The following is an 11,057-nucleotide window of genomic DNA, read 5'->3' as shown; positions in this document are numbered from 1 at the left end:
CGGGTGGAAGGGGGCGGGGCAGGATAGGTAAATGAACCACGCGCCGCCGACCGTCCCACTTCTCCAAAAGGACTTTCTCGGGTTACCCCACCCTGTGCGGCTTTGCGCCTGCGCATTGCCAATCCCGAAGGGAGAGGGAGGGGTGAAGAGCGGGCGAGGTCACGTGTCCACCGGACGCGGCGCGGGCGGGGGGGGGGGAGGAGGTGGGGCGAGGGTGGAGCGGCGCGGGTGGTGGTGGGGGCGGGGTATGGCGCTCTGTGAAGCGCTGGGCGGTTGGCACAAACGGCGTCGCCGGGGCCGGAGGAAAAAGCTCGGTGAGGAGATCGCGGAGAAGGAAATGGAGGGATGTGGGGAGGAGGAGAAGTAGCCGGAGTCGCCGGGGCGCCGCTGCGCGCCGGGCGTGGTGTGTGCGCGCGCGCGCGCGCGCGGTGGTGGGGGGCGCGCGCGGCCCGCGGAGGGCGAGTGGGGGAGGGGAGGCACGCGCGGCGGCCGCACGTTGGGCGCCGGGCGGGCGTGGGGGGGCGGCAGGGGGTACTGCGCGCCCCGAGGCCCGGGGGGCAGGGGGGCAGGCGGGGAGCGCGGGGCCTCCTCAGGGTCCCCGGAGTACGCGGACCCCCCTCGGTTGCCGTAGGCCCCTCCTCCCCGCTTCCCTTCCGTGTGTCCGTCCTCTCCGGACCTCCCTTCCGTCTGGGTGTGAGTCCAGCCCCCCCTCCAGCAGGCTTCCTCCGGTTGGGCACAGGTCGATCCCCCCCACCTGGCCTGTCTGTCCGTGTCAGGCCCAGCCCTCCCAGCTTCCCTCGGGTGTTTTTGTTTTTGTTTTCCTCTCTGCCTTCCCCCCCCCCCACCCCGATCTCTTTGTCTCTCAACTCCCCAGTTTCCTCTATGTGTGCCTGCTCCTCTCCACCTACGACGACTTCCCCTAGATTCCCTCATTTCCTCTTTCTGTAGACCCCCCCTTCCATTTCTCCTTCTTGAGCCTCCCCTCCCCGACAGATCCCGCCTCCTGCCCACCCCTCCAACCACTCCTTTTCTGCCCCAGATCCCTCCTCCTCTCTGGGATCTGGATCTTATTTCCCCGCCTCCCTTCTCTGCCGTCCTCTCTTTGGGCCATCCCATCTCTTCCCCTTCACTGTCCTGTCACAGGTGCGCGATTCCTCCCCTGCCCTGCCCCACATTCTCAGACCGACCCTGCACTTGAACTCAGGTACCCGGGGTTTGAAATCACTAGTGTCCCCAGTCATCTCTCTCTACTGTCTATACCATCTCCTACCTGTTTGTCCGTAACTCCTCTTATGCCCCTTTTTCTCTCTCTCCTTCCAGCAACCCCAGCCGGTCCCTTCTCACATCCTTAGGGACACCAGTGGACTTGGGGGCCAGCAAGCATCCCCAGAGCACCAAAAGGAGCTCCTGCTGCCGGCCCTGCCTTACCCTGCCCCACGCCAGGTCCAGCGGCCCCCGGCTGCAGCAAGTAGAGGAGGAGGAGGAGGTGGTGGAGGAGGGTGGCATCATGGGCCGGGGCCGTGCCCTCCATGCCCGGGGGATGAAGACACTGCAGCCATGGACAGCCCGTGCCAGCCACAGTCCCTGAGTCAGGCTCTCCCTCAGTTGCCAGGGTCTGTGTCAGAGCCCTTAGAGCCTAGCCGAGCCAGGATGGGGGTGGAAAGTTACCTGCCCTGTCCCCTGCTACCTTCCTACCACCAAAAGGGAGCAGCCGGTGAGGTCTCGGCTGGCAGTGGGACCTCCAGAGCCACAGCCACCGTTACCACTGCCAGTCCCCTGCGGGAAGGCTTCGGTAGTCAGGATGGCGGTGAGCTGTGGCCGCTGCAGAGTGAAGGTGCAGCGGCCCTGGTCACTAAGGAGTGCCAGCGACTGGCTGCCCAGGGTGCCCGGCCTGAGGCCCCTAAACGGAAGTGGGCTGAGGATGGCGGGGATGCACCTTCACCTGCCAAGAGGCCCTGGGCCAGGCAAGAGGACCAGGAGGCAAAGGAAGAGGGTGATGTAGGCTGTGGCAGTGGCCCCAGCACTACCAGCAACAGCACTGGCAGCGTCGGTGAGGCGAGTGCCCGGCTGAGGGAGGAGACTCTACCCTGCGCTCCTGAGCGCCTGGCCCTGGACTACATTGTGCCTTGCATGCGGTACTATGGTATCTGCGTCAAGGACAACTTCTTGGGGGCAGCACTGGGGGGCCGGGTGCTGGCCGAGGTGGAGGCGCTGAAGTGGGGTGGGCGCCTGCGCGATGGGCAGCTGGTGAGCCAGCGGGCCATCTCACCGCGCAGCATTCGCGGGGACCAGATTGTCTGGGTGGAAGGCCACGAGCCAGGCTGCCGGAGCATCGGTGCCCTCATGGCCCACGTGGACGCTGTAATCCGCCACTGTGCTGGGCGGCTGGGCAACTACGTCATCAATGGGCGCACCAAGGTAAGGCTGGGTGGGAGGCTTTCACGGAGGGCCTGGGGAGCCCTTTGATTTCTTTAGTAGTCCTAGCATGGGTGGATCGGAGGCAGGCTTCTGGGGTTCGGTTTTAGTCAGTTCCAGTGGGAACTGTGGGATCGCTGGCTTCCCTCTGGGCCTTGCTTTATGCACCTGTAAGCCGGAGGTTTAGCCTGGGGCACAGTGTTCTTAACCTTGCAGGAATCCTTTGGAAAGCCTGATTAGAGCTGGTGACACACAGCCTCGCACCTGTGCACTGGCTGTGCCTGGTTCTTGGCCCCAGGTGTCTGCACACAGCCCCTGGATAGAGGATAGTCTGTAGGGCAGTGTTTCTTCCTCTGTCCCCGGCCCCTCTCCCTTTTGCCCTGTCCTCTGATTTGTTCCTGTCTGCTGGCCTCTCTTGTCCATCCTACCTCTCAGATAGAAGACCTAGAAGGCCAAGGAGAGGGAGTTAGGGTGAGCTGGGATGAGAGAGGACGGGGGTGCTGCCTGCCATCTGAGCACTTGCCCCTGGCTACTTTGTGCTCTTGGGCCAACTGTGGCATTTGCCTCTGGGACAGCCTCTGGGGGTGACATTGTGTGTGTGCATTCGGTTCAGGCAGAGCTGTCCTAGACTGTCACTTCTTCCTCGTTCCTGACCCCCTTTCCCCTTGTCTCTTCTTGGCCCCTTTTTCTTGTAGAATAGTAGTTTTTTTTTTTTTTATGGAGTTAGGGCCTTTTTAGGAAAAATGTTCATTGAGTTGGACTTCATAGACAATTGTCAAAGCTTCATGGGCCTCCAGCTACCATCCAGGGGCCATAGCCAGGCGCTGGTGGCTCTCACCTGTAATCCTGGCCACTCATAAGGCTGAGAACTGAGGATCACAGTTCAGAGCCAGCCGGGACAGGAAAGTCTGTGAGTCTTATTCCAATTAACCACCAAAAAAGCTGAAAGTGGAGTTGCGGCTCCAGCTGTGTAGTGCTAGTCTATGCCTGTGAGGGTCCTGGCCTCCAGTCTCAGGCTTGTTGTTGGACAGGTGTGTGGGGCAGGAGTGCCCATTTCTCAGCCCCAGCGATGCCAGGCTGACAGCCCTGGCTGTGCTCTGCTCCACAAGCAGGTGTGTTCCCGGTGTGTCCTCCCTTGTCGCTCAGGTCCCATCTTAGATTGTGTCTCTGTGGCTTTCCTCCCCACCCCCAAGTCAGGCCTGTGTCCTCCCCACCCAGCTGGAACTCATCCCCCACCCCTCTCCCGTTACTTGATAGCCAGCACCCACCCCTTCCCCTGGGCATGGCTCCTGTGCTGGCAAAGTCAGTGTGGCTCTCCTGGCTCAGCAGCTGTACCCAAGGGTCAGCTCCCCCCCCCCCCCCCCCGCCCCTCCACTCCCCCCATCCCTAAGGAGGAAGTAGGGAAACCAGAACTGCTGAGTGCCCAGGGTGGGAGGCTCAGGGCCTCACACACACAGAATTAGACAGCGGGGTGAAGTCTGCTGTGTGTGTGTGTGTGTGTGTGTGTGTGTGTGTACTCTTGGCACCTTGTCCCTAATAGTATAACTCTTCAGTGTCTTTGCTGATCCCACCTGCCCACTCTGAGCAGTTTCCGGGCTGTGGCTGAGGTTTTTGCTTGGGGGTGGGGTGCTGTCAGCAGGCAGAGAGTGCGCTGGCCACTGGGCAGGGGAGCTTGACCCCAGGGGCTTCCATAGGGATACTTTTCAGACTAGCCTAATGTTGAGAGCTGTGGAGTACTTAAGGTGGCACGTGACATGAGTGGCAAGGAGACCGGGGGAAGGGATCACTGGTGGAATGCAGGCCTGGGGTGGGGATGAAGTAGATACCATGATTGAGCACAGGGAAGGCCGTAGCATGTGAGGTTGGGGATGCTGGGGTGCAATGTAGGGAAAGAGTCTAGGTGGAAGAGTCCAGTACTACCCTCTGACTGCATTCCCAGGTGGGGGGTCTTGCCCATCTCATCAGTGACTCAATGATTCCAGCACCTAGGCTGAGGCCCCACCCAGGGTGGAAGGAGGTGGGGGGTCTTCTCAGGACCACTCTTGTCTTTAGGGAGCTAAGCTGTGCAAGGTGGGCTCTCCCTCCTGATCCTTGTGGTCAGGCCCAGGGCTTGCTTTCTCTGGGGGCTTCTCCCTGTATCCTGGGGCAGGCAGAGAGCAGGTTGGGCTCTCTACTGCCTTAGGTAGTGGAGTAGATGCCCACAGCTAGGCCTGAGGGTGAACCCTAGGACTTTTCTTCATACCCCAGCCACCTTCCTCTTAGCTCCTGGGTGAGTGCGGTCAGGAGAGTGCAGGAACTCTAGCCAGATGGATGCATGCAGCAGCCCCCACTGGGAGGCTAGACTGTTAGGTGTGCGGTGATCTGAAACCTTCTCTGTGCTCTCGGGGCTGAATGCTCCTGCTGAAATAAGGTACCCTAAGGTTGCTTTACAGCTGGGGTAGGTGAGGCGGGTTGAAGCGACATGCCCAGCATCACGCAGAGTGTTTGGAGTGGGAGCTTGAGAATGAGACCGATGTGTGTGGATGTGTATTAGCCAGGTTCTTGTAGTCAAGGGCACAGGCTCTCCACATCGCAGCACCTTAGAACTTACCTGGGCTCCTATAAAAAAAGAACTCAGGCCCCACCTTAAGTCAAGCCTGGCAGCCTCTGTGGTGAGCCTGGCCTCCTCAATGCAAAGCTTCCTAGGAGACTCTACTCTGCGGCAGCCAAGGGTGAGGGCTCAGGCCAGGTGCCTGTCCACCTGGAAACATTGAAGTTGGGTTTTGCTTCACTGAGATGTCTGAGGTGTAGGGTGAGGAAAATTTAAAAACAAAAACCAAACGGTTACTCATTGAGCCCCTCTGGGTCCTGGGTGGCTGTGGAAGCTTCTGATGAACCTGGGTGGGGGTAGAGTCTTGGTTGGAATTGGGCCCCAGATGAGGAAGGACTCCTGGAAGAGGAGGGGGCGGGAAGGTCCCGGCCTGGCCTCAGCACACCACTTCCCTGTCTCCGCCAGGCTATGGTGGCCTGTTACCCAGGCAACGGGCTGGGGTACGTGAGGCACGTTGACAATCCCCACGGCGACGGGCGCTGCGTCACCTGCATCTATTACCTGAATCAGAACTGGGATGTCAAGGTAGGGCGGGTGGCGGGCGTCCTTTCCATTCCAGCCTGCATGGGACAGCGCAGGCTCTTCCTGGAGAATGGCACCTCCTTTCCAGCCCACTGCGGGGGGACCTCCCCGCTTTCCGGGAATGGTGCTGCTGGCCCAGCCCCACCCGGCTGCCTTGTACATTCTCCCCCTTTTCCTGTCTTTAGTAGCTTCCTGCCCATTGCCATGGCGATGGGGACTCTGGGCTGTCATTCATTCTAAGAGCCCGGGCGGGGGCGGGGTAGGGGAGGCACTCCCCCTAGTGGGCGTGCAGGCGCAGTGCATGGCAGAGGCGCTGGGCAGGCTCAGCTAGCCGCTGCCTCTGGCCTGCCTGCAGGTGCACGGTGGCCTGCTGCAGATCTTCCCCGAAGGCCGGCCTGTGGTAGCCAACATCGAGCCGCTCTTTGACCGGTTGCTCATTTTTTGGTCTGACCGACGGAACCCCCACGAGGTGAAGCCAGCCTACGCCACCAGGTATGACCTGTGTTTCTAGGACATGCACACATCTCAGAACCCTGGAGAGGAGGGTGGGCTGAGATGCTGAGCCAAGGTCTGGGGGAACACAGACAAACGCCCTAAAATGACTTGATTGCCCTTGTGTGGTGTCAGGAATGCAGAACGCTGATTGCACCTATGATTTCTGTTCACAGGTACGCCATCACTGTCTGGTATTTTGATGCCAAGGAGCGGGCAGCAGCCAAAGACAAGTATCAGCTAGGTACCTGCTTCCCCAGCCCTCTTTGCAGTTGTCTAGCTCCCCAAACTCCCTGTGCCCATACCCTGCAGGCCTCTGCATGTGTACCCAGGGTCTTGCACACTCTACAGAAGTACTCTACCACTTGAGCTATATGCCCTTTCTCAGTCTTCCCTCCCCCTTATGGTACTGGGGTGTGAACTCTGGGCCTCCTACATTGTAGGCAGGCATTCTGTCACTTAGGGTCTCTTGTCCAGGGCTGGCCTTGGACTTGAGTTCTCCTACCTGTGCTTCACAGTGGGTGGGATTATAGGCATGAGCCACCCTGTGCATGATTCATGTGTTGAAATGGAGGTCTTGTTAACCATTTGCTTGAGCTGGCCTCTAGCTACAATCCTTCTGCTCTCTGCCTCCCAAGTAACTGGTATTACAGGCAAGCAGCACCATGTTCAATCTTACTTAGCCTCTTCCTTGAGTCTTGACTCCATGTAGTTATTTCTCATCTCTCCCCTCCCCCCCACAGCCAGCCCAGTTTCCTATTGTCCCCATCAACAGCTTCATTTCTTTTCCCTTGGCCTCTTTGCGCCATTTCTAGTGACTCATGGTCTCCTGTCCCCTCCTCTCCCCGCTCAGCATCAGGACAGAAAGGTGTTCAAGTACCTGTTTCACAGCCGGCTACCCCTACTTAGTGGTCAGCCCTAGCGCTGCCTGGACGGACAGCTCACCTGCCTGCCCAACTTCAGGAGAGCCTCGGGCCTGGCGGCAGCCCACCAAGCCTCAGTGCCCTCTACTCCCCTGCCACCGCTGCTGCTTCTGGCTTGCCTCTGTCCTTCCTGGCGTGGAGGACTGCATGGCCGAGGACCAAGGAGGACGAGCCTGTGGCTGCCCCAGGTGGGGGCAGGGCGGGGGCAGTTGTTGGGGTGAAGCGGAGGGTCTGTGTGTCCTGCCCAATCTGGCCGTTTGTCCGCTGGGTGTGGAGAGGCAGGAGGCGCGATTTGGGGTTGAGGTGAGTCACAGCCTCTTGCTGGTGAGGGTTTGTTGGGGGGGACCTTCTCCAGTCTCCCCACTCCCCCAGCCTGGAATGTGAAGTGACTCCCCAACCCCTCTCTGCCATGGCACCGTTCGGACTGGGCTGCCACCTGCTCGGGCAGGGCGACGGTGCCAGCAGGAGCATGGGTTTGAAAGTCCTGCCAGCCAAGAAATAAAGTTTACCTCAGAACTGCACGTGTGAATCTCTCCATGAGTACAGGACTTCATTGACAAAAAGGGGCAGGAGGTCGGAGGGCTGGGGAGGCTGGGCAGGTGGAGCCTTGCCCCAGGCGCTATCAGCCGAAGCTGGGAGTGCGCTGTGGGGTGAGGTGAATGGAAGCACTGTAGGATGGCCGGAAGGAAGAGGAAGCTCTGAGCACCTATCTCCCTGGGGATATGGGTGCAAGGTGAGTACCACTGTGCCCCAGGGCTACCCACACCCAGGGCAAAAATGCTGGAGGGCCTTATCTGGGACTTTCCAGATTGGTGGGCCTAAAATGGAAGTGGTTGATTCTGGGACTGGGCAGGATGCTGGTGGGCAGACGGGAGGAGGAGGACGCGGGTGCTGTGTTGTGAGTGTGCCATCCAAGACTTACTTTTACAATGCTAGGATCAGCTTTGCACAGCACTACTGAGCACCGTCCTCAGATTATACAGCCCAGGCTGGCCTCAAATTCTCATCTTCCCATCTCAGCCTCCAGAACTGGGATTATAGGTGAGGGCCACCACTACTGGCCCAAGACCTTTCCCAAATCCAGGCCCTTGTGTGGGCTGTACAGGTGTGTACTGTGCTGCATCCCTCAGACCCCATGACCTGGGGCTTGAATTCAGGACCTGGGTGCTGTCCCTGAGCTCTTTTGCTCAATGCTAGTCTTCTATAACTTGAGCCACAGCTACATTTGTGGTTTTTCTAGTAGCTAAGTGGAGATAGGAGTTTCATGGACTTTCATGCCTGGGCTGGCTTTGAACTGTGATCCTTAGATCTCAGCATCCTGGGTAGCTAGGATTACAGGTGTGAGCCACTAGCACTCAGCCCCATGATGGTTTTGTTTTTTTTTTTGGGTTGGTAATGGGGCTTGAACTCTGGGCTTGGGTGCTGTCCCTGCACTCTTCAGCTCAAGGCAAGCGCTCTACCTCTTGAGCCACAGCGCCACTTCTGGTTTTCTAGTGGTTTATTATCTCACTGACTTTCCTGCCCAAGCTGGCTTTGAACCTCGGTCCTCAGATCTCAGCCTCCTGAGTAGCTAAGATTACAGGCGTGAGCCACTAGCGCCCAGCTCCCCATGACTTTTAAAGAGGCTGTGGGAGATGTTAGGCTGTGGAAGATGTTTTCTGTTTCTGGGATTGCTAGATCACATCAGTCTTGCTGTTGCGAGCTCCAGTCCCCAGTTGGGCACAGAACCCCAAAATCCTAACCTCTCACCAGCATGCACAGCTGCCAGCTATGGGCACTTGGGGCCGAGTAAGGAGCCACTGCACCAGCTGGTGCCACCCGAGAACATTGTGACTCACATTCTGGGCCCCTTCTACAGCGCAATGGCATCTGCTGGGCACAGGTGTGGGGACTCAATGCCCTTGAAAGCTTTGAAAAGTGCGGTGGTGCAGGCAAGAGCCAAGGGGGGGGGGGGTGTCTCACATCTGGGTTGATGCTTGTAGGTTGTTGCTCAGGATCATGAGCCCCAAGTTGCTTGGTATGGGGGGGGAGAGGTGGAGCAACTGAGATAAGTCCATGTGGGTGTGTTCATCCTGAGTCTTGAACTTAGGACCCTGTTTGTGAGATTTTTTTTTTTTTGATCAAGGCTGGTGCTTTCCATTTGTGTCACGCTTTTACTAATGACTTTTTGGTATTTCATTGGAGATAAGACTCATGGACTTTCCTACCTGGGCTGCCTTTAAAACCTGATCCTCAGATCTCAGCCTTCTGAGTATCTGGTTCATTTTCTTAATGACAGTTACTGACCATTGACAGGCAACACGCGTGTCATTTTGTTTTTCTGTTCTCCATCTTTAATTCGGCCAAGACAGGTTAGAACCTATTAGAAAGATAATTTGATTGGAAATGATACGGAAATTCCAGGAAAGAGTAACAGAACACATCGTGCAGGTCCAGGGCACAGGAGATGCGTTTCCATCCCCCAGTATTTCTGAACCCAGTGGATAAATGTACAGGATAAATTGAACAGGACAAATATAGGATGACGGGAAGGGCACATGACAACCAGACAGGAAGGGACAGTGGAGGAGGATGGAACATTCCCTAGACACCTGCCACCAAACTCCCAGGCCAGGCTTCCAGGTGTGGGGGTGTCAGCATAGGAGCACCGGCAACTTGAAAGGCCTGGGCACTTTGCCCAGCCCAGAGCTGAGTGGGGTCAGGTCGATGTCCTCGGGCGCCCCCAGCGGCTGCAAGGTGAAACGCTGCAGGATGGCAGTGAAGTAGAGGAAGCATTGCATTCTGGCCATTGACTCCCCTGGACACAGCCTGCATCCTGCAGGGGTGCAGAGGGGAGGGCCAGGAGGAGTTAAAGTGACTCAAGGGGGTTGAGAGACTGCAGCTTGCCCCCCAAAACTCTCAGGGAAAATCCTGAGGTAGAAAGATGCTTGAGAGAAAATGGAGCAAATGCAAATTCAAACACAGCTGTCCCAGGTTCAAATATTGGTAGTGTCAGAGCTAACTTTTGTGTTCTTGGAAAAGGCATAATTTCTGGGCTGTGTGTATGTGTGTGTGTGTGTGCTTGTGCTGGGACTAGGGCTTGAACTCAGCTCCAGAGTGTAGTCAAGGCTGGCTCTCTACTACTCGAACAACAGCTCTTCCTCTAGCTTTTCTGATAGTTAATTACAGTTAAGAGTCTGATGGACTTTCCTGTCCTAGCTGGCTTCAAACCACAATCCTCCAGATCTCAGCCTCCAAAGTACAAGTGTGAGCCACTAGGACCTAATTTATCTGCATTTTATGGGTGTGGGAGTTGAGGCTCAGAGAAGGGAAGTAACAAATCCAAGGCTACACAGGACAGAGGTGAGGTGCAAACCCTCTGGGTGACCAGCTGTGAGCCCAGCTCTTAGTCACTTCCCTGGTAATCCCTCTCAAGCAGCAACTGGCACACACTAGTCAATATGGTCATTTATGATTTTTCTTCTTCATACAAAGTAAATGGGAATTTTCCCGATAAAGGCAGAATTGAACCAAAACAAAGCACCAAAGCTGGCAGTACTTCAATTGCACCACCTAGTGGCAGAGATTTTAAGTTACTTTAGAGTTGGGAGAGAGTTAACTTATCTGCATTCAAGGATAAATAAGCATAGGGTGGGATGGAGAAGCAAGGGAGATACCGAGTTAAATTAGAACTAGAGCTGTAGTTACTCAGGAAAATGAGATCTGAGGATCCTGTTTCAAAGCCAGGCAATGCAGGAAACTGCATGAAATTAACCAGCAAAAAAGCTGGAAGTGGAGCTATGACTCAAATGATAAAGTGCCAGCTTTGAGGGAAAAACCAAGTGATAACACAAGTCCTTGAGTTCAAACCACAGTTACTGGCACAAATACCACCACCACCACCACCACCACCGAAGAAGCAGAACCCTAAGGCTTGGAAGACTGACTCATATACTCACCAGCTGAGAAGGGCACGAAGGCTGGACTCTTCTTGAAGGACTGATTGGCATCTAGGAAATGCTCAGGATTGAACTCTACGGGTGTCTTGAACTGGCTGGGGTCGTAGTGCACAGCATTAAGGAGGGTGATGATGTCTGTGCCCTGTACAGACCAGGAGGGGTCAGTGTTGTGCAAGC

The 11,057-nt window shown here is 56.7% G+C and overlaps 1 protein-coding gene across 1 annotated transcript; it reads left to right on the top strand.

The window, feature by feature from the left end:
• Positions 1 to 203: 203 nt before the first annotated feature.
• Positions 204 to 7,463, top strand: Egln2 (egl-9 family hypoxia inducible factor 2). Its single transcript, XM_042667798.1, has 6 exons — positions 204 to 314; positions 1,321 to 2,418; positions 5,411 to 5,530; positions 5,883 to 6,019; positions 6,196 to 6,263; positions 6,873 to 7,463. Exons 2-6 carry the CDS (start codon positions 1,558 to 1,560, stop codon positions 6,926 to 6,928), a joined length of 1,242 nt encoding a protein of 413 aa, XP_042523732.1. The 5' UTR covers positions 204 to 314; positions 1,321 to 1,557; the 3' UTR covers positions 6,929 to 7,463.
• The last annotated feature ends 3,594 nt before the right edge of the window (positions 7,464 to 11,057 follow it).

Source organism: Dipodomys spectabilis, unplaced genomic scaffold (assembly GCF_019054845.1).
Source record: "Dipodomys spectabilis isolate Male_0828 unplaced genomic scaffold, ASM1905484v1 ptg000422l, whole genome shotgun sequence".
NCBI classification, from domain to species: Eukaryota; Metazoa; Chordata; class Mammalia; order Rodentia; family Heteromyidae; genus Dipodomys; species Dipodomys spectabilis.
The sequence above is the reverse complement of the archived record's forward strand: the minus strand, read 5'-3'. Positions and strand labels throughout refer to the sequence as shown.